Source organism: Setaria viridis, chromosome 6, assembly GCF_005286985.2.
Source record: "Setaria viridis chromosome 6, Setaria_viridis_v4.0, whole genome shotgun sequence".
NCBI classification, from domain to species: Eukaryota; Viridiplantae; Streptophyta; class Magnoliopsida; order Poales; family Poaceae; genus Setaria; species Setaria viridis.
In genome coordinates this window covers 34,318,898-34,343,158 of record NC_048268.2, presented here as the reverse complement: position 1 = coordinate 34,343,158, position 24,261 = coordinate 34,318,898, and the positions used below count along the sequence as shown (strand labels likewise).

Sequence of the window (24,261 nt, the reverse complement as noted above, 5' to 3'; positions counted from 1 at the left end):
CCAAAGAAGAGAGGAAGGAGAGAGGTGGCTGGAGCTGTTGCCCAGTTAACGAAGACTTCACAGAAGTGGTAAGATTTAAACAAATGCAACCTTTCAATGCTATATAGCTAAGTTTGGATCTTTTTTATGGTATATTTCTAAAGGCGAAACCTTTCAACGGTAAATATCCAATTTTCCCTTTTTTAGGGTAAGGTACTTCTACTTCCTGCTCCAATGCGTCACAGTCGGTTTGGGCCATTTTGCGAGACGGTTTCGACATTTGAGCCTAACGCACTCCATGCACAAAGGCTAGGCCCAACATTTGGGCTGCGGCCCATACTGCAGATTCAGGACATGCGGCCCGGACGGCCCAGTTTGGCAGTGTCAGTCCGATCCGGGCGTCGTCCAAACGATGAGACCTCCTCCCCCTTTCGCACGGACTCTCTCGGTCAGCTTGCTTCGTGAGTTTTCCTCTGAATCGATTGCCTTGCTTCTTCCTCCACCGGGGCGGGGGAAGCGCCGCCCAGATCGCCGGAGGCGACCGGCGACCTCTCCAACTCCGACCGGTAAGTTACTTATCTCCTCCCGTCCTCCTCACCCCCTCCCCACGGTTGGCGATTTCTCCGACAGGGCAAAGGAGCCTCATCATCAGAAGCCAGATCTTGCTCCGTTACTCCCCGTCGACCCGATCGAGGCCTGGAACCGCAGAGGGCGAGCAGCGAGCTCCATCCAATAGAGTCTTCCCCTGCTGCTGCTGCGGCGGTGCCGGGCCGGGCCCTCCCCTATCCAACCTCTGTCGCTCCCCCTTTTCTCCCCCGATTCAGTCCTTCCGACCCGTTTCGCCCCCAAATTCCACCTGATCTGTTTCCTCTATACCCGTGGCAAGCCCTCCTGTTGACAGCTTGGGAATTCGTCTCTTGCAGGGAGGCTTTGTGCAATCAGCAACCGTTCCTGGCAACACAACATGGGGGTGCCGAGCTGGAGAGCGGTGTGCCTATCGGTGCTCTGCGCCGTGCTGTTCTTGCGCCCGGCCGCGGGCATCCGCTTCGTGATTGACAGGGAGGAGTGCTTCTCGCATAATGTGGAGTACGAGGGGGATACGGTTCATGTATCCTTCGTGGTGATCAAGGCTGACACGCCGTGGCATTACAGCGAGGAAGGCGTCGATCTTGTGGTAAGGAGCTGATTCGTTTTGCCTCTACGTGTCCTACGGTAATAACCAAATTGAACAATAGACACGTAAGTGTATGACACATTCTTGGTCGGAGCAAAGAAGACTTGTTGCACTTAGATCGCTAGTTGTTCTGTTATTGTGTCACTGCTTGCATGCCACAATATTTCTGAAGTTACAACATAGTAACTACTACTGCAGTCAGGATGACAAGATGCCAGTAGTCTATTAAATTTTATCTCAGGTCATTGGCATTTTCAGAACGTAGTTACTTTAGCTGTTTAAACTATGCACCCCCCCCCCCCCCCCCTCTAAATTTTAGCACCTTTTATTTATCTCGGCATGCATGCTCGCAGCAACTTGCAATTCATACAATTGCTTGAAAGTTGCTATCACTTCTAACTAATGGAATTTCTTGAAAGTTGAAGGTGTGTACAGAGTATACTGGTAACCAATTACTAGGGTGCAGTGATGAACTAATAGTTAGACAAAACCACATATGCACACTTGCAATCACTATTAAGATATGAAAGTTGAATGGTTTCATTCTCTAGCCCTAGCCAAATTTGTAGGGCGCGATGATGGCCTAATAATCCAACAAACTATGCATGCACCTATGTTTCTATTTACAGGGGTTGCATCATAAAGAATCAGCCCGATAGAGATAAACATCTTGACAACTCATTGATTGCATGGTAATGAAATTACTATGCTCCAGCTGTCAGATGGAAGTTGGAAGAAATTGACATCATGATGGTGTGGGGCTTTCAACTTGAAGCACGATTTTTTGAATCATTTTCTGATTCATGAATTGGAGAATCTCATATTTTTAAGGCTTGGATGATGTGGATGTATGCTATTCATTTTGTGCAATGAAAAAAAAAGAGATTTTCTAATTATATTTGTTCTTGTTTTTTTCTGTTAACCTCCCATAATCTAATATAGAATTGTTGTGGAAATTGGAATTATTGTCAAGAAAACAGTTGGCTGGTGACAATTCAACTTTCAACCCCCATTGTTCTGTTAGCTAAACTGAACTGATCATTTCCTGGCATCCTTGCCTTTTTTTGCCATCAACATCTTTCACTTTGCCTGTGATTGTCAATTATTCCTTTGTTTCACTAGAACAAAGTTTTGTTGGGTAGAAAGTTTGGGTGAAGATACTCACTGACTACTTTTATTGATGCTTGCTTGGCTGATTACTACACTGCTGTTTAGAATCTTTCCCACATCAGTTACACGTAGTCTGCTATTAATTTCCCTTGTTTCAACTAATGATGCAATTGTGTGAACACTTTTCTAGCTCAATAATATATGATGTGATTTCAAGTCACTCCAGTGGACTTTTTTTTTAAGACCATTGATATTTTTTTAAACTATACTCAGTTACTAAGGTATAAGCGTTGTAGAGCTGACACCATCCTGACTAATGACAGGTTAAAGATCCTAACGGCGCTCAAGTCCGTGACTCGAGAGATAAGACTAGTGATACGTTCGAGTTCATAGTTCAGAAGAGAGGTGTCCATCGCTTCTGCTTCACCAATAAATCTCCGTACCATGAAACCATAGACTTCGATGTGCATGTTGGCCATTTTTCATATTTCGAGCAGCATGCCAAAGATGGTAAGAATCTATGGATTTCTGGAGTTCTATTAACTTTGGTTAGCAAGGGCTTAGCACTGAGCTCCTGTTTTCTTTATGTGATGCAGAACATTTTGCACCACTGTTCGAGCAAATTGCCAAGTTAGATGAGGCACTTTACAATATTCAGTTCGAACAGCACTGGCTAGAGGCTCAAACTGACCGACAAGCAATATGTAAGTCTTTTACCTTCTCTTGAAACTACTAATTTGAGTTTTCATCCCTTATGTTTTTCTTGTCTTTTTTTAATGTTGTAACTTATCAATCAAGGAGAGCCACACCCTGGTTAAACCATCAGCATTAACCAACTCTAGCTGGTCAATAAAATTGAATGCCATATTTCTATCACAATAGTTCTTGTTGGTTGCTGGCCAGGTGTGGTAAAGAAATTACAATCAGTATACTTTCATGAAAGAATAGCTTAACAGGAAATTTGGAACTATCTAGAACGAATTTATTTAGGAATTAAGATAAGTGTGTACATATGCTTGATTATAGTTGTGGTGAGCTACCTCTTTGTGTTCAGAAACGTGTGAACTAGCAATGACATTCTGGTTTCTTCGCATTTTTTGTTTTTCATTTTTCTGCTTTGCTTCCAATATGCCGTTTGATGCCCCTAGCTTCAGTATCTGTTCTCTTGCTTCATGCCTATGCAGTGAATTTTCTCTTTACTTTCCCCTTGGGTTACATACTCAAAACTGCTAATCTCTTTGCGAAGGTGGTATCATCCCATGAACAGGTAATCTAATCATGCCTATCCTGTCACAGTGAACGAGAACATGAGCAGGAGGGCAGTCCATAAGGCGCTCTTCGAGTCAGCGGCGCTGATCGCGGCCAGCGTCATCCAGGTCTATCTTCTGCGCCGGCTCTTCGAGCGCAAGCTGGGGACATCTAGGGTGTAACACTCTAGTAGCCGCACCCCCTTTGTAGCCAAGATCATCCCAACGCGACTGTTATACCGAACTAAGTGGTTGCTAGATCTGCTAATACTACTTGCTTGTGGACACCTGTTACATGTAATCTTTTGTGGTTCCATAGATGACAACTCTGAAAGTTCAAACTGTCAATTTAGTCTCCTTTTCACCTCTAGATTTTCACCTTGCTCTATAGTCCCGAAGCACGGTTGTTTTGTTTGTTGTATGAGTTGCAAATTTTCTGTGCCTGTGTACGGTGTACCACACGCCTAAATGCCTTGCCATAGATGGATACTCGATGTGGCAGCTGTTTTATCTGGCCACGAGGCTTTGGAGGCTGCAATTTTCTCAACGATAATGAATGGCCTCTGGTCTCCACCCAAACAGGGCAGGATTGAATGTGGCGAGAAGAACTGCCAGCCTGAGCTGCCTCGCTCTAGAAGGGTGTAGTGTAAACGTGTTGATGCACTTTGGCAGCTTCATCTTACTTGATGCCTGGCCCTGCCCAACCAATTGCCAATTGATGAGCATCACCCAACCAACTACCTGGCCTGGTCTCAGTTATTGTCGATCGATTCTTCCAACCGAGACATGGACCAGACTTGCCAGATGCCAGGGGGCGTTTGTGTGCCTTGCATGTGTTGCTATCTGAACATGAGATGAACTCTTCTGCATCTACTGAAAGTGGATTACTGAGTTGTGTCTCATGCCTGATGCCGTTACCATTTGAGCGTGCAGTACTGTAGCCTGAAAATAGGTCGCAGACGACACGAGAGCAGAGTACTTCGGCGCTACTGTGCAAAACGAGATTGACGCGCCATTAACATGACCTGAGCAGTGAGCACGTTCATCTGGGTTGAAAGCAACGGGCGCCCTGTGTCTGCATCGTGGACCGGTTAAGTGGCGTGGAGCTGTTTGGTGTGTGTCAGTGCGTGAGCTTTGCATCTAGAACAGTGAACAGATCGATCGTCGATGATGAACACAATGAATTCGTCGACAGCAATGTGTGAACCGGCAGCTACCTGGAAGTGGCGGCACAAACCAGCACCGAAACTGACGTGGGATTCCGGACGCAGATCGAGATCCTGCGGATTCGTGGCGTACGTTTTGTAGCTGTGGCGGTAGAGCTCAAAATAAAGGCTCGATTGGCTCGGCTGGGAGGAAGATGAACAAGGTTCTGAACTATATTGCTATCGCCGTCGCCCGGTGACATTCTTGGCAGGTTGATGGGGACAGAACTCAGAAGCCATCCATGGCGGCGGACCACGAGTCCGTCGCCCCGATCGGTTCTGAACGGTGCAACGGCGGCACCATCAGGAAAACTGCCGGCGCAACGGTGCCCCGTGCCGTGCGCGCCGACGCCACGCCACCCGCGCACGCCGAAACGGCGCGCCCCTGGTCCCTGGAACGAGGGCGGCATGGGGGTGGCGTGTGCGGCGTGCCCCCCCGCTTCTTGCGATCCACCGTCACCGCCGCCCGCCGCGCCCTCCCATCCCAGTGGCGCAACCGCCCCCATCTACCTGCTCCGCTTGCGCATTCAAGCCAAGCTTGGCCCGAGCCTGAAGGCAGCTTCGCGGACAGCGGCGGACGGCGGGGCCGCCGCCGCGCCGGCGTCGACCCAGCCGCCTCCACGGCGGTGGAACTACATCCAGAAGCAGCTCACAGTCACAGGGCTTTTACACCGCGCATCTTGCGAGAAGAAAAGAACGCGATTGGCATGAGCAACGGCGCCCGGACCAGAGCGCGGCGGGGCGGCAGATCGGGGGACACGTCGCTCGTGGGTGTACACTTGTACACCGGCTGACACCTACGTGGTGGTCGTGACGCGGACACGTACCGGACGGAATTACTGCGACGCTCTCTCTCCCCCCGTCTTCAATGCATCATCCAACCCTCACCGCCCCCGCTTCAATGCGCTTGGCGCCGCGCCGCCTATAAACGCCGGCCGGCCACCCACGCCGCCCTGTTCATTTGACATTTCCCTCCCTCCTCTAGCCAAGAATAACCAGCGGCGACGGGCCGGAGACCACCCTTCCGCCTCGCTCGATCCACAGCTAGCTCCCTCAGCCAGATCGGGGAGACAAGAAGCTAAACTAAACTGACACCAGCAGCGAGCATGGCGGCGACGCGGTGGTGCCTGGCGGCGGTGTGGTGCGCGGTGGCGGTGGTGTCGGTGGCGCAGACGTCGCCGTCGCCGCCGGCGTCGGCGGACCCGCTGCAGAACAAGTGCGCGGGGGACTTCTCGAAGCTGACGGACTGCCTGGACTACGCGACGGGGCACGCGGGGTCGCCGTCGTCCACGTGCTGCGCCGACGCCGCCGACACGCAGAAGTCGCGGCCGCAGTGCCTCTGCTACATCATCCAGCAGGTGCACAACGGCCGCAACGAGGTGCAGTCGCTCGGCCTCAAGTTCGACCGCCTCATGGCGCTCCCCGCCGCCTGCAAGCTCGCCAACGCCAACGTCACGCTCTGCATCAGTGAGTACTAGCACTAGTAGCTTATCTCTTGCCTAGACTGGATCGGAGTAGTAGCTATCCTTTGCCTGCTGACCTGAGAGCATGACAAGTCCTGAATTTTACTCTTATTAGGTTTGGTTTTGTTTCTCGATTTGGATTTGGATTTGGATGCTGCTCGAATTAGTTTATTGTTTTCGACATGCAACCAGTAACATACTTTTACAAAGGCAAACCAATTTTTTTTTTCACTTTTGAGGGGAAATAGAACATCTCATTCTCAGGGTGTACCCTTATGATTTGTTGCAAATTTGCACAGTCCTAAGACCGAGATCAGGGTCAAAACTTGATTTTGTCATCACCATGTCTGAAACTCTGAATGTAAGGAGAACCCAAGAACTATCCATCCAATTCCAACCATACTGGCCAACTGGGCTGTGTGCTTTGGTTGGGCCGAGCTGAGGTGGATCTGATCTCCCACTACCAAAATCAGCCCATGTTCCTACTGTCCAGGCTCCAGAACTTTTCTCTGTTCCTTTTTTGTGTTGAAAGGATTTTTTTTTGAAATTTTCTCTGTTTGCTTTCTCCCCCCTTACTAATGTGCAGTGAATCAGGCTCTTATCATATTAACATACTCCCAATGATATTAGCACAGTCGAATAGTTAAGAAATTCCCAATGCTTTATTTTATATTATTCTTGCTGTTTGTTCTCGCAATGTCTGATGATGCCTCCTCCCCTGCTGCCAGACCTGCTGAACCTGAAGCCTGGCTCGCCGGACTACGCCCTCTTCGCCAACGCCTCCAACAGTGAGTGCTCTCAACTCTGAACCCATCCGTCTCGCCACTTGGCCAGTCTCTACCACTCTGTGCACAATGATCGCCGTCGCTCTTCTCATGCAGTCACGCCATCAGCCGGCGGCACTCCGGCGAGCGACAGCACCGCCGGCAGCGGCTTCAGCCTCCAGACCGGGATCCGCGGCAGCATCGCGGCCGCCGTCGTCTCCGCGGTGCTCTCATCCGTGTTCTGATCCCTCGGCCTCGGGCAAGCACCGGTTTTTAGTTTTTACCCTGTGGATTCGTCCTCAGTCATGCTTCTCTAGTCCTTGTCTATTTTGTATCCGTTCCCACCACATAAAAATGGAGTTGAGCTGAACCTTTTTTTCCCCCTTAAATTCTCTCGCTGGATCCTGTTGCATGATGAGAGTGGATGGTTTGTGCATCAGAATTCAGAATTCACAGGCCCGTTGGTCGGATGAACAGTGTGTCAGTGCAGCAAACGAGTCAAATAATTTAGCTGCCGTTCTGCTACTTTTTTCCCCAGACAAAAAAGAATTGGCAGTTCTTTTTTCTGTAGCTCGATGAGTGGTTGGCTGGTTCCTGGTCTAGATTCTGAAACCTGAATGGAGATGCGACGCCTGAGGTTGGCTTCATTCAGTTCAGCAGCTGCTTGCAGTTGCAGACAAAACTGTCACAGCAATCAGCAACAAACAGCAATGATTTAATTTGGTGCATAAAACAAATCAAATCCTTTTGGGTGTGTGCCGTGTTCCTAGAATCCTAGGACTGTAGAAGTCACCTGGAAGCTTTTATTTTCCGACAGGAAATAGAAAGCAAAGCGAAAGGATCAAAGGCGGGAACTTGCTCTTCAGCGCAGCTCCCCTTTGGAGGCCGCTAGCCTTTCGCTTTGCTTGCCTGCTTTGCATCTGCTTGCTCTCGCCACGTTCCTTTCCATCACGCCGTTGGTGCTGCCTCTGTCTGGTCAGCAGCTAGAAGCTCTAGCTGTGCATTAGTGATTGAGTGGTGACTGCACTGCAACTACTTGTGCTAATGAAGCAGAGATCCTGAAAATACTCAATCACTAATCCAATCCAAGATGCCCGCACACAGGATCGCCCGTGGCCGTTCTGAACTCCGTTCCTGGCGTGGTGGGACCCTGGACGATGATGTGGCCGCCGGAATCCGGAGCTGCCGAGCTGGCCCGGGGTCTTGGTCACCGACGGACAGCTCGACGCGTACTCGTGACACGCTGACACAACGGGCGCCCCTTGCTTGCCGACTTGGCACATGTCACAGACTCACAGGACGCGCCGCCGGCCGCGGACGCTGTGCGAACCTGTGATGACGGAGGAGGGAGGGAGATCGTGCGCGCGACGCGGGCGCGCCACCATGTCGTGCGGTGCATTCCTTTCTTTTCACGGCTGGCGGTTGCCCCGGGGCGGCACGTCGGCCTCACGGCGGCGACCGGCGACCTCCCGCGGTCAGCGGCGCTTCTGAATCCTGATGCCAGCAAGGCGGCAAGGCATTTTCTTAACCCCAAACCGCCGTCGCCTTAACCTCGTGGTGATCGCTGTCTTTAAAGCCTAGAGCTTCAGGGCTAGTGGTTTGTGGTTAACCCTAATCGATCCTCGAGATGACAGCAACCCCTGGTCGCCGCCTGAGGCGAAAATAATTCAGGCGGCAGCTGGCCGTGGGAGCAGTTGGAGGGAGCCCCCCATGTGGTGGCTCCATAATTCGAGTGGAATTATGTAGTTATGCCAACAATGATTGGCATAACTGCTCGCGAGCCAAAACAGGAGCCAAACACAAACGGCTCCAGCCTCCAGCCCATGCCCTTCCCATTGCGGGCATTGCGCGGGTGACGCGTTGGGATCAGGTCAGGTCGTCTCGTCTGTTCGGCCGCCATGGCAAGGAATCTTTGGACACCAACCTTTGCCTCTGGACGGAGACGACGAGCTGCTGCAGGCCGAGCCGCCGAGCCCGTGAGAGACGACGATGATCCGCACCTGCTGGCTGCTGCCTGTGGTCCACGTATCAATGTCGTGCACATCATTCAGGATTATATTGCAGACTAACCTGTAAAGATAATACATGTACCTGCCTGGTTGACAGTTTTGATTATGTCTCCGATGATATGGTGTATCGCACTGTCACATGGATTACCAGCTCGTATCCAAAATTCAAGCTTGGAGCTCCTACAAGGTCGATCGATCGATCACATAAGTTGACAAACATACGAGTGTGAGCTGATTTTCTTGAGGATTTGGTTTGAGCGCATGTAGAAGGCCAAACCAAACGTGTGACGGGCGCATGTGGCGCCGTATCTGGCGCCCCTTGGGCCGGCAATTCCGGGATCCAAGCCTGAAACCGGGGCCAAGTTTTTCTTTCTTTTGAAAGGTATAAACTGGGGCAAGGTTTTGGGTCCCAACGCAAGCTGCCCAGATGAGGTCGACGAAGAGGTCCCCCGGAATGCGCCTCACGAAGCACATTGCGTGCCGGCACGCGCGCGCTCTGAATTCTCTCCGCGGGTTTGACAATGCCACTATATTCCTCACGATCACAGCGATTCGATGGATGCAAGCTATCGAGACACAGTAGCGTATTCGAAAGGAAATGCATTTGAAACAAAATCTAAAGGAAATTATGCTCCTATACAAAAAGATGTTGACCTCACATCTCGAAGAAAAAAACAGCTTCGACAACTAACTGCAGTCCGTCGGTTTAACGAGGTGGTCATTGGCCGACTATCGCACGGTCAATTCCTAACCGGAATCGCGCCACTGAATTTTGACAAAAAAAACTTTTTTTTTCATGAACACAATTCAAAGGTACCATTGTTAGGTAAAGCAATTGCAGGGGAATAGGGTCTACGGGGGCAAAAAACAAAGAGCAAAGGTTCGGTCTCTACAAATAAAAGCGCACACTTTTTGGCCAGCAACACTAAATGAGACGCGAGAAAAGCATCCAATTTGAGGCTCCTCTCTTCACCTTTTACATGGCTGCTGCCCTTTTTTTTTTTAAAAAAAAAAGAACAGAAAATCAATATAAGAACTCCATCCAATTTTGAAGTTACGAGACTTATTTTTTTTCTTTAGAACAAGCTTTTCACGAAAATTACTCCATTACACATATTTTTTAAGATGATTTGATTCTATTAAAAAGGATACTTTCTTTTGGTGATAATTTTGTGTAAGGTAATTGAACTACAAAAAGATAATTCTCGGTCAAAGTGTTGCCCTAACAAAATAAAATACGCCTTGCACAGAAAAAAAAAGTAGAGGTAGTACGAAAACCGAAGATGGAACTTATGCAAACAAAAGCAAACCGAGCATCTTGTTGTTCCATGCACTACCAATCCACTATACTCATGCGAAGGGTAGAGCACCTGGCATAACCTTTTCTTTGTTTTTTCAAACAAAGGGGAAATTAAACCCCTTCTAATTCAGCTTGACAACCTTTCGAGTTAGTATTTTTTTTTTTTTGGCCAGCAAAATGCCCACCACTGATCAATCATTTACTCCCCATTTCTATAAAGCCTTGCTTTCCTTTCAAGCTCGGCGTCTCCGATACAACCCATAGCCGTTCGCCTCGACATCCGCTCCTCCTCCTCCGCCTCTACCCCGCCCGCTCCACTACATCACCAAGCGCAGGCAGGCCCCCACAGCGACGGCGCCATGGAGAGGCGACGGAGAAGCGTCCCCTTACTAGTGGCGGCGGTGTTCTTGGCGGTGGCCGCAATGCCGGCGTACCCCGGCGAGGCCGCGACGCCGCTGCGGGAGGACTACTACAGGTACAGCTGCCCGAACCTGGAGAGCATCGTGCGGGCGGAGGTGGCCAGGAAGATCAACGAGACGGTGGTCACCATCCCGGCGACGCTCCGGCAAGTCTTCCACGACTGCATGGCTGGGGTGAGTAGCTAGCACACAGCCGCCTCATCGCATCCTGATTGGAACTTGGCCCTCCTCTTCGCTTTGCTTTCGCCGCACTCATCATTCTCTTCCTGCTTTGATGATTTCATCCTTGCTTCGAGATGCGCAATGCATATAGGGGTGCATTTTGATCTGCTGATTTGATTTATCAATTTTTTTTGGGGGTTCGTTTGGGGTTCCGCTCTGACCAATCTCATCCTCTTCAGTCTTCTCTGTCAACCAACTTGCGCCACAACCGCCCCGCCCCATCTCTTTTCTTCAAGAAGCCATCTTTGCCTCTTTGGAACCACAAAGCTGCAAGTTGCAAGCTCCTTTCTCAGTCAGATAACATGGGGGCTGTCCCTGCACTCAGTGCACTGCATCATCATCATCTTGCTGCCCAGTTCATTGCAGTCTCTGTGCTCCTGTTCTTTCTTCTTCTAGTTCTGAGAAGAAAAAAGAAAGCAGATAGAAAAGAACTCGGTTTCTTCAGATGTTGCCAATAGAAAACTGGATTCCATTTCGCTAAAAGCTAGCTGGGTTGGTTGTTTAGTGGGGGGGAGCTGGCTGGGCTGGCTCCGGGGAACAACTCGATTGCCCCGCGTGGTCGTCGGTTGCGGCAGCCGGGCAGGGCCTCGCATGTGCCAACGCGACTTTTCATCAGGCCCCGACGATTATCAAATTGCCGCCGTGTCGGAGGGCCTCGATGCCTTCTCGTCAGAGATCACAAGCCCCCGACGTGAATCCCGAGCGGCTAGCTAACTCTGCCTGAAACTGAAAATGAGGACGGCCATCTGTTTCTGAAGTTTGGAATTCATAGAGCTGTAGGTGCTTATGATTTTTTTTGGAAATGATTTCAGTCATGTTCATCTCAAAATAAAAAAATATGACCACTAACCAGCAATTTGTTTGCAGCTGGTTTGAAAAGTTTTCTTTTTTGGAAGTTTTTGGAAGGGTAGGCAGGACTGACTGCTCCCATCCTTGTATTGCTACAGCTGGTTCCATGTTGCCAAGAATATGATGATTGATGAAGATGCCTCTGCTGTGTGCCTTGTGTTGTTTAGTGGCGTCCTGGCAATCAAGCAGCTGGCATCTCGTTCCAGTCTTTTTCTCTTTTCTGGGTTGACCTACGCATTGGGATGCTGCGTGAGCTCACGTCGAGCACCAGTTGTATAGGACCCCACGCGCACGAGTAACCACAAATATTTTCGTATTCAATTTTTTTCAAAAACTTCTATGTAAATATAATTTCTCCAATCTCAAATGTATGCCGTTTTGAACATCACCTAGGTTTTCAAAACAAAAATTGAAGCACCAGATATACTGATGACATTGACACATCCTTTTGAATTCTTTCTGTTGCATTTTCATAGTTAAGTTAAACAAATTTACTGCGACTAACTCTGTCGCTCACTTGAACCGCAACAGGGTTGTGACGCCGCCGTGCTGATAGCGTCCAAGAAAAACGATGCCCAGAAGGACGCCGACGACAACGAGTCCCTCGCCGGCGATGGCTTCGACACGGTCAACCGGGTCAAGACCGCCGTCGAGAAGGAGTGCCCCGGCAAGGTCTCCTGCGCCGACATCATGCATCTTGCCGCCAGAGACGTCGTCTTCCTGGTAAACCACCACGCCACCCGCCTTCAGCAAAACCAATCCCCTTTCGTTTCACTTCACTGTCCTCGGCTTCTGACTCCCTGGCGCTCACCACCTTCAACTCTCACAGGCCAAAGGCCCCTACTGGCACGTCGAGCTCGGCCGCCTCGACGGCCTCGTCTCCAGGAAGAGCGACGTCGCCGGCAAGCTGCCCGATCCGGACATGCACGTCAAGGAGCTCTCGCCGATGTTCCAGAGGAACGGCTTCTCCCCGGTCGACCTGGTCGCGCTCTCGGGCGCGCACACCGTCGGCTTCGCGCACTGCACCCGCTTCCTCAACCGGCTCTACGGGTACAGCAGCAGCGCGCCGACGGACCCTTCCTTCAACCCCGAATACGCGGATCAGCTCAAGCAGGCGTGCCCGCGCAACGTCGGCGAGACCATCGCCGTCAACATGGACCCCGTGAGCCCCATCACCTTTGACAACAAGTACTACTCCAACCTCCAGTACGGACTGGGGCTCTTCACATCCGACCAGGTGCTCTACACCGATGACTCGACCAAGCCGATCGTGAACAAGTTCGCTGCGGACCAGAAGGCGTTCTTTGACGCCTTTGTCGCTGCCATGATCAAGCTCGGGAGGTTAGGGGTGAAGACCGGAACTGATGGAGAGATCAGAAGTGTCTGCACTGCCTTCAACCACTAGAGCATAGAGGGCCTGCAAGTAGCAATTGTAATTCAGATTTTTCTGATGCTGTTTGGAGTTGAGATACATATACTGAGATTGATTCTTTTTTGCATACAGATGCCCAAAGTTTGAAAGTGTTCTTTCTTTTTTTTTCTTTTTCTTTTAAAAAACTTTTTGTGCTTATTATTTTTGGGTGCATTTTTGTACAGACTGAAGAGTGTAATGCCATGAACAACTTGAGGATTCTTACATGAAAAAGGTTAATCTGATGATAGGGCTAATAAGGGGAAGATATTTTGGCTTGTGACCCAGTTTATACAAGTGCAATTTTGTCACAAGATCTGTGTTTTTCTCCTTTCCTTTCTTTTTTTGAAAGAAACATTATCCGCATTATAAGATCAATTAAAGAACATTTTGAAAGAAGTGGACAGTTGAGTAATTTGATTGGCCAGTTTCAAGAACTTTGACATATAAAAAAAGATATTAACATGTTTATTAAGTAAAACATATGCTGAGGCACAACATTTTAGAAACCAAATTGAACTGCTAGCCTTTGGAGAGGTTCTGTAACCACTGACATGACAATGCTCATTATTATTTCATTGTCTAGCCGACGTCGCAAGGAATACAAGAGAAGCTATAACTTTGGAACAGAATCAACACAAGCAAATACTTGCTTAGAGATAATCAATTGTGCCTGTAATTGGTCCTTACCTTAATCTGCCGTTGCCTGATTCCATGGAGTCAAGGTATAACCTTCGTGTGCAATTAACTGCAGCTGGAGTCCAGATCAAAGAAGCCGCCTGAAGAGGCCAATTAAGCAGGAGGAACAATTGAAATCTGGTGATTTCAAAGAGCCTGCAGAAACAACTGCATCATCAGTTAACTTATCAGGTGCACCGTGCACTAAGCGTTCCTTTTCAGTGGACTGAACTTCAACTGCAGATCCTCTCCCCTTCTCTGGTCCTCTTCTGCCTCTCTGATTTACCTTTTCATACGTCTGATGGGTATTGATTTAAAATTTAACTGGCAAGTAAATAATCATGAGCCAAGGATATCATATGGATTCACACTTAGTAGCAAAACTAACAGCTTGTAGTATTTAAATTTTTAATGTCATGTGCAGAAAGATGACTGCACTCCCTTAACTGTGCACGTGCATTGTCTCTAGGCAATAATCAAATTCTAGGGAAAATATGCATTTGTACAGTATGCTGAACTGCGGTATGAACTCCTCAGTCTAAAAACTCTAGCTACAAAACTTTAACCCCAAGGATCACCAATGAATAGAACTTTTCAGTTCACTACTGGAATAGGGCATGAATAAAGTGGGAGCCAGTCCTTCGGAGAAACCTTCAGCAAGATTTATGGACTACAGGAAAAGTAGACAGAGAAGAAGAGGAATTGCAGGACTGATTCTTCATGATCAAAGACCAAATGACCTTTTCATCCAAAAGGATATATTTAACATCAATGAAGCAATCTGAGTCGCATATACTTTACTTCAAATGTGAAACTAATCTCGAAATCCAAATGGACAACAAATATCCACAAGAAAAGTCACATCATAAACTAGTTCCAACTAACACGCTATTTGAACACAAACTTCTTCAGAAATGTCATTGCACCAATCTATCTTTTCACTTAGGCCCCGTTTGGATCCCTTCATTTTGAAGGAATTGGAATCTACTTAATGGAGTAGGCTATTTGTCTTGGAATGTGGCATTCCACAACTTTCCAAAGTTTAGATATAAGCCTATCTTAAATTCATGGGGGTGGGAGATGAAAATTGATTCTATAGATCCTCATGCTATCTTTCTAATGTGCAACTTATAGCATGCTCTTCGACTCGTTTCCCTATAGCAGAAGTGCAGCACATAAGTATCTCTCCCATATAGCCAACAATAATATACAAATATATTCCACATACAACTATATTAGCTTAATTAATTTGTGTCTAAATTATGATTATTAGAATGGAATTCAATTCCAAGGATCCAAACAGGGCCTTAGTGGCTTCAGCTGTGATGCACTCATATTAGCAATAAAACAATTATGAATGCAACACTAAAAATATATGTCATTCATAAGCCATATAGCAATGTACAAAATTACACAATCCCCGTTTATATAAACAATTGGAATTGTTAGGGGCCATATCATTCCTAAACTGTACTTTCTAATCGGTATTAGCAGGGAAGAACAAAAGCGATCGTTGTCTGTAATCATTACTCTATCACAATATGTTCTTCCCACAATTAGCTTGATTGAACTTAAAAAAATTTGCATTCAGCACTCAGCATGAGCTTTCTATATCACTAAAAGAATGTAAATACAGAATGGTAAGGACCTATGTTCATTCAGCAAAATTGCGGTCATATACTAAAGACTTGAGACGCTGCATCACCATTTTTCAATTTTCCTCCACTTACTGCACTGAATACATGCAACTCCAACAATCTTCTGTACTGGCCTTGTTCTATCTCTGCTTCATTTGCACCATGTAGTAGCAGGAGCTCAATAATGCAATCTTCCCAATCAATACCGTCGCAGGAACTTCTTTTTCGTCTCTTCTTCCTGCCATCTGGACTATCTGGCATCTCTACCAAATCGTCACCGAGTATGATTCGATCTATGTCGTCCATCTTCTTTCCCCCACGTTTCTTCCTGGCCGATTTTTGTGGAGGACAGGCATCTCCATTTCTTACACCAGGCTGTGAATGATTTGCGCTTGCAGCTGGAGCAGCAGGGGCCTTCCTAATTGCATCAATTCGCAGCTTAGCAGCTTCAATACGGGCTCTCCTTTGCTTCTTCAACTCCATACCAGCAGTAAACGATGGTGGAGGTGCATCATATCCAATATCAATATCCACCACGTCCTCAAGCAGCATGTCCTTTTTCCAACCATCATCCACAGAGTCTATCCATGGCTCCAGCTCCAGTCCTCCTTTCCACCGCTTCCTCCTGTCAGCACCTTTACTGACCTTCCCATGTTTCTTTAGCTGGGCAAGCCTCTCTAAGACATTCTGGTAAGCATCTGATAGACCCTTCTCTGTTATCTTCTGATCCTCAAATTCTTTCTCCTCTGGCACAAAATTATCGAAATCAAATTCATCGGCACCCACGGGAGCAATCTGAAGGTATTTGGACTCATCTTCATCAACAGAAGAGTATGCCTGCACAATGCCAGCGATGTTCGGAGCGAAGCTCTCAAGAAACTCTTCAGACGGATCTGACTGTGACCTCATCTCCATGAGCCGGAGCAGGACCTGCGCGTTGAGGAGCAGGTTCTTCGCATTGACGTCGGCGCCCCATGGAAGCAGCTGCCGTGCGACATGCACGAGCGCATCAACGAGCTCCTTGTATCGACGGAGAGTGGTTCTGATTCCGGCCGAGATGTCCTGAGCAATGTCCTCCACGGAGAGCGAGGTGACCCCGTTCACCTCAGCGGAGAAAGCCACCAGCGCCGCGATGAGGGGGAGTGGGTACCGCCCGGTGGTGAGCGACCACTTGGAGGCGCAGCGGAGGAGGAACCGGGCCTGCGAGAGGATCGCCTCCGTCTTCTCGCCCGCGGCGGCGGTGAGCGAGGGCGACAGGTGCACGGCGCGATCGAGCGCGGCGGCGTAGTCGAAGCACGGGAGCGGGGGGAGGGATAGCTGGGCAGCGACGCGGGAGACCAGATCGGCGAGGGCGGGCGCGGAGCAGAAGGCGGCCTCGGCCGCCTCGGCGAGGGAGAGCGGGAGGCGGTGGGACCGCGCGACGAGCAGGGCGCAGGCGGCGCCGAGGGCGGGGAGGAAGGCGGAGCCCGGGGTGGCGAGCTCGCCGCCCGTGGCGGACTTGGCCATGCGGAGCGCCTCCTCGGCGCGCGTGAACGAGAGGCCGAGGCGGGTGGCGATGGAGGTGATGGCGGCGGAGGCGCCGGCGAGCTTCTGGTCGCGGTAGGCGGAGTCGGAGCTGTTGCGGACGAGGGAGGAGACGCGGAGGTCGAGGCCGCCCGAGTCGGTGAAGGTGGCCTGGTGGACGAACTCCGACGAGCCGCCGTCGTGGATGACGCCGCAGGAGGTGCAGACGAGCACGCCCGAGTCCGGGTCCGGGATCACCGCGCGCTCGCCGCACGACAGGCACGTGGAGCCCATCGCGCCGGGCGGCCGGAGGGGGCCGGCGCGGCGCGGCGCGGCGCTGGCGGCGGAAGGAAAGGAGTGGGGGGTTCGATTTCGAAGCTGCGGCGATCTGTTGCGAATTTGCGGGGGCTGTACCAGAATTGTATAGGTGCGTCGACCGACTTTTGTGTGCTTACGGTGAGTTGTGTATATATACATGTGGCATTGAAAATCTGCTGAATATTTCGAAAAAAAATCTGCTGTATGTGCAACGTGTTTGAAACTTTGAATTCATCCTGCCGTTCTGCGCTTCTTGCACAAAACTGTGTAACCCTAACCAAATTGTTGGATTCTTGCCTCCATGCCCAAAGAAAAGTTCACCTCTGTTCACCCTCTTCTTCATCTCCTACACAACGTTAACAACCTATCTCCACTGCGAGGCGAGGCAGCAAGCAACGGAAGCGAATTTGATGGTTGAAAGCGGCTAATGACAACGGAGGAGGTCAAGTACAGCGAAGAGCGAACTCGTTGTGGCAATTTGTAGGTAGTGGCAAGGGAATGGATTTTGGTATAACATGCAATTGATAAATTCAAGAGTTTTTATGAGAAGCATAATTCTTTAATGGAGGATAAAATCATATGTTTTGAGATGAGGAGCACCCAGGTATTGTTTAAACTGCGAACTGAGTGTAGTTCATCTGGTTAGTTTTCGGCAAAACTTGCCCACACAGTCCTTTACTAGCAGTTGCAAGATGCTTATGCCGACTTTGTCGATCTTAAATATGCTTGAGTGTTAATCAATTATTCATCACTCCTACATTCTAATGAGGCACGAACTGTTTCTTAAGAAATTCATACGTGCCAAAACAGAAAAGGCGCAAACATGAATTTGTTCTTTTTTTCTATAAATAAAGAAAAAATATATCAAATGACCGAGCCTAATGGTGCAAGCAAGAATTAGTTATTTTTACAAATAAATAAATTATACCAATTTTGGTGTAAATGAAACATGACATCTTACACAGCGCATCGTTTAATTCAAATAGCTCAGTCCTCGCAGAAAAAATCAAATAGCTCAGAGAAACCAAGTTACACCAGTCATTCATACAATTTTCCTGATTCTAGACCTGTGTATTATATTACATTTCGAGTTTACAACTAATCAGAAAGAAATGTTTTCACCTCTGTGAGGATATGTAGAAACTAGAAAGATCTCCGGCTTATTACAGTGTAATGCAATTTTTTGTTTCCAACTAAACACAACAAAATTTGAGCAAAACTGCAAAAGACACAATTCTACCATTTACTTTCTTTTCATATACTTAACGATGTCGTACCCAATACCTCCCATGATCCCACCTGCTGGGAGCTTATTCTGTGACTCGAGTTGCTCATCAACAGCACTTCGTAAAGAACGCAAAATTCCCATCCTGCTCTCCAAAGGAACATGGTGCAGAACAAGTTGAAGGCCAACAGTCCACCACCGCCTGTACAGGAACGGCGGCGTACCACAGACTAAATTTAAAACTGAAGTATGTCTTCATAACTCTGAAACTATATCATGCCCTCCGGCCCTTGGGAACTGATCTTTCAAGTGCGTGGTTTCCCGTATAGATTCGTGTACACAATTTTCGTCCTATAAACCAGGATCAAGCTCAAGACAACAGCAATGATGCAGAACCCGGACATGATCAGGGACGAGAGGAAGAAACAGATGGCACCCTCGCACTTCAGTGCTGGAGCAGCTTCAGATATCATGGTAACCACTCTTGCAGGCATTGTCAACAATGTGGAGTTGTGGCGCTGCTGAGCCTGCTTTGCAGCTTCCGCGTCATAGATGCCACTGGCAATAATCCCTGAGAATACCAGAGAACCTGCTGGATTTGCAACTGTGAGGAAATTGTACAGTGCTCCAAAATTTTTCACCCCAAACAGTTCAGAGGCAGCAGCTGGCACAATGGCCCAGTGAGCGCCATAGCCAATTCCGACGAGCAGTGTGCCAATGTACATTGTCCCAGGCCAAGCCATTGCAAAGTTGAAGTGCCCAATTGCCATCAAAACTTGAGCTATAGCTAATGCAATTGCCCTTGGATATGCATAATCTCTGAAAACAGGTGAAGGAACACAAAAGGATCAGACAAGAAAAGAGTTAAAGTGAATAAGATGCACCCTATATTTGGAATTAGGAGTTGATCGATTTGGAGGAAAGTTTTTCATTAATCAATAACAGGTGTTATAATTCATGAATACTGAAACAAATACTGTAGGTATTGCAAGTTCAGTCCGCATGGGCATGTAAATATATATTTCATATCTGTTTAGAATACTAGCTTACTATGGTTACTTCTGTTCACTTTGTTAGCTCCAGCACTTATCTTTATGTTTTAGTTTCCTCTTCTTCTCTACTTGCATTTGGCAGGATGATATACCATTTTTGTCATCCTTAGCAATAAGGTTTCCTGGGACCACTCTGAAAATCAATTTCAGGCCAAAATTTTAATAAAATTATGGCAAGAACAAGCACTTGGAATAATTTGGAAAGAAAAAAGCCTAGGTCAACATGGAAGGTGAACTACGATGCTGAAAAACTGTTGAAAATTATTCAATTCATAATTGGAGAATGCTCTTGATATGTACTAAACAAAAATACTTAATGGGATATCATGTGAAGTACTTTCTATGTCAGCAAAGAGGCATAACAGTCTTACTTGACAATAATCTCTGAGAAGTAACCACCACCAATGCGCCCAAGGAAGTTCCAAATGCTAATCATCGACACAAAAATGTGGGTTTCCTCATAACCCAATGACTGGCTCATTTGCCCAAGATTATCAATCACAGTGAGACCGGACCCAGAGCCCAACAATAGGGAGAAAAATAGAAGCCAAAAATCTGCCTTGATGAGCGCTTGCATCAGTGTAAAATCTTCACCTCGTCGTGGACCTCTCCTCCTCTTAACCCTCACAGCACCAACAGCAGCTGCCTGAACTAGCCTTGCCTGCAACTCCGCAATCCTTTTTTGCCTCTCTGAGGCTGGAAGAAGATCAACGTCCTTTGGCTTTTCATCCTCCACCTCACTGAGTATAACCTCCTCTTGCTCCTCAGAAGATGTTGATGCACTTGCTTCTTCTTTCCGAGGTGATGGCAATAATAGTGCATACAAAGTCTCATCGTCATCTGAAAAGAAGCTGAGTAGCACTGGGATGACTATTGGAACTAATAAAAACATGATTAGAATGATGGTCAACAGGACAGTCATTGACTGGCTTAAGTCGACAAGGTCTTCCAGTAGCATGACGCCCATCAGATAAGCGGCCAAGAGCAAGCAGATGCTGTATACAAATGTGAAACTTGTGCCATCAGAAGGACGCACTTGTCTGTGGCCTCCAACTGGTCTTACAATGAACACTAAACCTATAACTACCATTGTTGGGCCAACGGCAACCATGAAGATCAGTGCAGCATCATCAGGCGAGTTTATCATTGCATAAATCTGTGTAAGAATTGCACCACTTAATCCAGCGAATCCCTTGAGGATACCAACAATTGGTCCACGGTTCTTGGGGAAGTTCTGAACACATGAGACGAGTGCAGCAGTGTTGAAGTATGTCTCACCATTGTTACCAATGAAGATTAGAATGCACATCTGGGGAAGGATGATAAACTTTTAATATGATAACCCACATAAAAGCAATTCAAGGCATATAAAAGGCAAATAAAAATTCCATTTGAAACATGCGGCACTTATGAAAAGATCCATGCTTCTGAAGACCAAAAGCTGAATAGGAACACGGGATCCTGTGCCACAATGTGCCATAGTGGCAAGTAGACTAGCCACCAGTTTGGTACTAACTGATTATGCAGATTCGTTGCATGTGCATGCTAGTTACAGATTGTTTGCAGTCTGGACATCACCTTTTCACTGATTTAATTGAACAAATTTAGGCAACTCTATGTAGCCATATTCTGCAAATCTAAGGTGCTGTTAGAAATACTCCTAAATTGTCCAGAGGCAACAACAGGAATGCGCACACATCAACAGGTACGTGTTATCTTTGTCATTCGGTAGAAAGAAAAGAAAATAATTGTTGACGGCAATAAAAAACTCAGAACTGTTTTTAGGTGGAACTCTCAGGATCTTTCTTGAGAGCAAAATTCAGTATTTTACATGAAGTTTATAAGAGCAAAAAGTGACCAAAACTAATCAAGCTAGATGTTATGCATGATTGCACGACGTTTCGTTACAGATTGGAATCAACTATAGATGTTATTTGATAAATAGCATTGGTTTCTAGTATACATGTGAACATATATAAGGAAAAAATAGGAATCTGTTCGGTTTCTGAAATAAAAATATAAAATAGTATCAATCCTCTATCCTTATGGCATGGAAGGTAATGTTTATTTGAAATAATATCATCTAGCCCTGTGCTTTTACAGGAATCTAGTGTTGTTTCAAATAAGGAAAAAAAACATTTGGCACCGCAAATCATTAGTTCCTGATCTTGATCTTAGAAAGTTCAAAGTACAGGTGATAGTGGAAATAGGAACCAGAACATGTTTTAGAGCTATAAGGTATGGCATTCTTACTTGACGGGGATGTAATACAGGGATGTCATTTCGCATTTGTTTTAACACATAAAAACAATCAAGTGAGCCTGCTGCAACTTTATTTGATACACAGATTAATAACCAATGCTGATGTCCTTGATTGTACATTGAGGGATTTGAATAAAATTCTGCAGTTAATCACTGTATGATTTACCCGGACGTCATAGCGTTTCAAGGGCATTATATAATGAGGTATGGCCAAAGGCACATGGAAAGCAGGAAAGCGACCACATTGACAAGAGAAGTACACCTCAGACCACAATTAAGCATATTCAACAGGTCGTATGTCTTCTTCCAATGAAACTTCGAGAAATTCAGCATCATAAGAGTATTCATTTTCCCTTTTTTGCAAACATGTGAAAGCTTTGAGATCTGAATTTATAGAGGAAAAGACCACAGACAGGTCGGAGTTACACAGCGTGTGGGCCGAGCACTATTGCCGGGCTCAAAGCGAAATTTACAGCAAGGATAACAACTGAGCTCCAAAGGATGCTAAGAGTATCCATTTCATTTATAACTGTACACTGTGCTTTAGTGGGACACATAACAGTAAACGTTGATGTTCAGATGCAATGCTATCCCAAAACAAGAAATTAGCTGTCCTTTTCTAAGTGAAAGAGTCCAAGTGCGACTCTCCATCCAGGAGGGCGGGCGGGCAGAATTCCATATTGTTAACAATGATGTGGAAACTAATATCAAGTTTTCCATAAACGAAACCATGCGCTGCTTGAAGCAAGAACCTTTGACACGCAGCATGATTGGTTTCCATAATCCGACACAAATCTTTGAATATTCAACCGGAGCAACAACAGCAGAACTCTATGAAACATCATGGTCTTAGACCATGACATGAAGCTGAAACTCTGAAACTTCAACAACGACTGCATTTATAGAACCCAAAAGTTCAACATGAATTCCACCTAAACACTGCAAACATCGTGCACGCTTCAATCAAGAATAGTCACGGGCAGGAAATTGTGAAGTTTTTTAGCGTTGGTAGAGGACAGGTGATCGAGACCACGCAACCAACCAATGCAACCGCCGCGTTACGGGAAGGAAGATGAAACGATAGCATCGTATTTCGTAATTGGGGAGGTGAAATGAAAACAAAAATCATTGATCAGAGGAAGAGGCGTTCGGATCTCACCGCCCAGAGCGGGGGCGTGGGTGCCCGGCGCGTGACGGCGAGCCAGACCCAGCCGTAGCCGACGAGGTTCTGCGCGGCGCCGACGAGGAGCGCGGCCCAGAGCGGGAGCACGGCGCAGAGCGTGCCAGCGAGGAAGCCGACGCTGTCGCCGAGGTCCTTGGCGACGCCGAGCCCGGCGACCTGGCGCTGGTTGTAGCCCAGCGAGCTCTTGATCACCGGCGAGAGGCTGCCGAAGAGGTACCCCACCCCGGCGCAGGACTGCATCCACATCGCCGCCACGAAGACCAGCCACCGGTTCCGCAGGAACCCCCGCACCCGGCTCCCCACCTCCACCATTGCGCCCGCCCGCGTCCTCCGAGCCCGGAGCTCCCAATCAAAACGAAAAAGAACCAAGCACAGGAAACGCGCGCCGATTCAGGGCCTCGCCGGCAGACGACGCGCGGTGGGGATTGGGGGCCTCAGCGGGCTCGGGGATGTGCGGTTCCGGCAGCGGTCGCCGTGGCCCTCTGTTGTTGGTTTCCGATAAGCATGTGTGTCCCAGTGCCGCGCATACAAAATGACGGGGCGGAAATCTGGGGATTCGAGCTCGCTTCCCCGTCCCTTTCCTCCCTCCCCCGCGAGTCGGGGGTGGGGATCGGCGATGGCGACTCGGCGAGACCGCCGCGAGAGGACGAGGCGAGGCGGGAGGCGACAAACACGGGGACGTTGATGATGACGGGGCCCGTTTTCCTTTTCCCTCCGGTGCGCGCTTGATTTGACGGGCGGCACGGCGCATGGCTACCACAGCGCACGGCACGCAGCGGTGGCGCGCGGGACCGTGTCACACGAGTACACGATGGCCTGGGCGACCGCCGGGGAGCCGAGACGTGTCGTGGACTCGTGGTGTGACGCCGACGGCGGCCGGGGGAAGAGGCCGGGCGAGTGCGTTTGGTGTCAGTCGCCGCCTTTGCCGGCTTGCCGCATGGCATGGGCGACGGCGAGCTAGCTGAGGAATCCCAAAGACACTCCCACTAGTCTACAGCGGCGTCCCTACCTTGCCATGCTGTTCCTGTCGCTTCCCGTCTTGTTGGTGCGCCCGACGACGACGACACTACTCCCAATACTACAATATACGTGTCGAAAGTTACCACCTCTTTCCACCTACGTACACGGATATGTCACAATGACCCGGTATCCTGTATCTAATACGTATCCGTATCGAATACCTGAGGGTTACGCGTGCGATACGTATCCATGCCGTATCAGGAATAAAAATAAAAAAGTGAAACCGGATAC

General features: G+C 48.2%; 5 protein-coding genes across 5 annotated transcripts; 3 read left to right on the top strand and 2 right to left on the bottom strand.

Annotated features, from left to right (window-relative positions):
* Positions 1–385: 385 nt before the first annotated feature.
* LOC117859716 (transmembrane emp24 domain-containing protein p24beta2) lies at positions 386–3,880 on the top strand. The gene is made up of 5 exons (XM_034742895.2): positions 386–545; positions 903–1,153; positions 2,587–2,773; positions 2,860–2,967; positions 3,560–3,880. The coding sequence occupies exons 1-5, from the start codon at positions 392–394 to the stop codon at positions 3,691–3,693; spliced, it is 834 nt and encodes a 277-aa protein (XP_034598786.1). The 5' UTR covers positions 386–391; the 3' UTR covers positions 3,694–3,880.
* Positions 3,881–5,639: 1,759 nt separating this feature from the next.
* LOC117859602 (non-specific lipid transfer protein GPI-anchored 1) lies at positions 5,640–7,512 on the top strand. Its single transcript, XM_034742740.2, has 3 exons — positions 5,640–6,182; positions 6,907–6,966; positions 7,060–7,512. The coding sequence occupies exons 1-3, from the start codon at positions 5,822–5,824 to the stop codon at positions 7,185–7,187; spliced, it is 549 nt and encodes a 182-aa protein (XP_034598631.1). The 5' UTR covers positions 5,640–5,821; the 3' UTR covers positions 7,188–7,512.
* Positions 7,513–10,476: 2,964 nt separating this feature from the next.
* LOC117859568 (peroxidase 51) lies at positions 10,477–13,397 on the top strand. Its single transcript, XM_034742696.2, has 3 exons — positions 10,477–10,844; positions 12,273–12,464; positions 12,571–13,397. Exons 1-3 carry the CDS (start codon positions 10,611–10,613, stop codon positions 13,144–13,146), a joined length of 1,002 nt encoding a protein of 333 aa, XP_034598587.1. The 5' UTR covers positions 10,477–10,610; the 3' UTR covers positions 13,147–13,397.
* A 1,791-nt stretch (positions 13,398–15,188) lies between these two features.
* On the bottom strand, positions 15,189–17,379 carry LOC117861969 (plant-specific TFIIB-related protein PTF2). The gene has a single exon (XM_034745476.2). The coding sequence runs from the start codon at positions 17,262–17,264 to the stop codon at positions 15,504–15,506; it is 1,761 nt and encodes a 586-aa protein (XP_034601367.1). The 5' UTR covers positions 17,265–17,379; the 3' UTR covers positions 15,189–15,503.
* Positions 17,380–18,260: 881 nt separating this feature from the next.
* On the bottom strand, positions 18,261–23,688 carry LOC117861173 (protein NUCLEAR FUSION DEFECTIVE 4). Its single transcript, XM_034744687.2, has 3 exons — positions 22,987–23,688; positions 19,937–20,874; positions 18,261–19,332 (listed from the first exon to the last, which is right to left on the bottom strand). Exons 1-3 carry the CDS (start codon positions 23,320–23,322, stop codon positions 18,819–18,821), a joined length of 1,788 nt encoding a protein of 595 aa, XP_034600578.1. The 5' UTR covers positions 23,323–23,688; the 3' UTR covers positions 18,261–18,818.
* Between the last annotated feature and the right edge of the window lie 573 nt (positions 23,689–24,261).

Excerpts from the sequence above, each read along its gene's own strand:
- LOC117859602 (XM_034742740.2), top strand. The coding sequence starts at position 5,822 with ATGGCGGCGACGCGGTGGTGCCTGGCGGCGGTGTGGTGCGCGGTGGCG. Across the intron at positions 6,183-6,906 it reads CAACGTCACGCTCTGCATCA|ACCTGCTGAACCTGAAGCCT; the intron begins GTGAGTACTAGC and ends CCCTGCTGCCAG. Across the intron at positions 6,967-7,059 it reads CTTCGCCAACGCCTCCAACA|TCACGCCATCAGCCGGCGGC; the intron begins GTGAGTGCTCTC and ends CTTCTCATGCAG.
- LOC117859568 (XM_034742696.2), top strand. The coding sequence starts at position 10,611 with ATGGAGAGGCGACGGAGAAGCGTCCCCTTACTAGTGGCGGCGGTGTTC. Across the intron at positions 10,845-12,272 it reads TCCACGACTGCATGGCTGGG|GGTTGTGACGCCGCCGTGCT; the intron begins GTGAGTAGCTAG and ends GAACCGCAACAG. Across the intron at positions 12,465-12,570 it reads CCAGAGACGTCGTCTTCCTG|GCCAAAGGCCCCTACTGGCA; the intron begins GTAAACCACCAC and ends CAACTCTCACAG.
- LOC117859716 (XM_034742895.2), top strand. The coding sequence starts at position 392 with ATGAGACCTCCTCCCCCTTTCGCACGGACTCTCTCGGTCAGCTTGCTT. Across the intron at positions 1,154-2,586 it reads AGGAAGGCGTCGATCTTGTG|GTTAAAGATCCTAACGGCGC; the intron begins GTAAGGAGCTGA and ends GACTAATGACAG. Across the intron at positions 2,774-2,859 it reads CGAGCAGCATGCCAAAGATG|AACATTTTGCACCACTGTTC; the intron begins GTAAGAATCTAT and ends TATGTGATGCAG.
- LOC117861969 (XM_034745476.2), bottom strand. The coding sequence starts at position 17,264 with ATGGGCTCCACGTGCCTGTCGTGCGGCGAGCGCGCGGTGATCCCGGAC.
- LOC117861173 (XM_034744687.2), bottom strand. The coding sequence starts at position 23,322 with ATGGTGGAGGTGGGGAGCCGGGTGCGGGGGTTCCTGCGGAACCGGTGG. Across the intron at positions 20,875-22,986 it reads CCACGCCCCCGCTCTGGGCG|ATGTGCATTCTAATCTTCAT; the intron begins GTGAGATCCGAA and ends ATCCTTCCCCAG. Across the intron at positions 19,333-19,936 it reads TTCTCAGAGATTATTGTCAA|AGATTATGCATATCCAAGGG; the intron begins GTAAGACTGTTA and ends ACCTGTTTTCAG.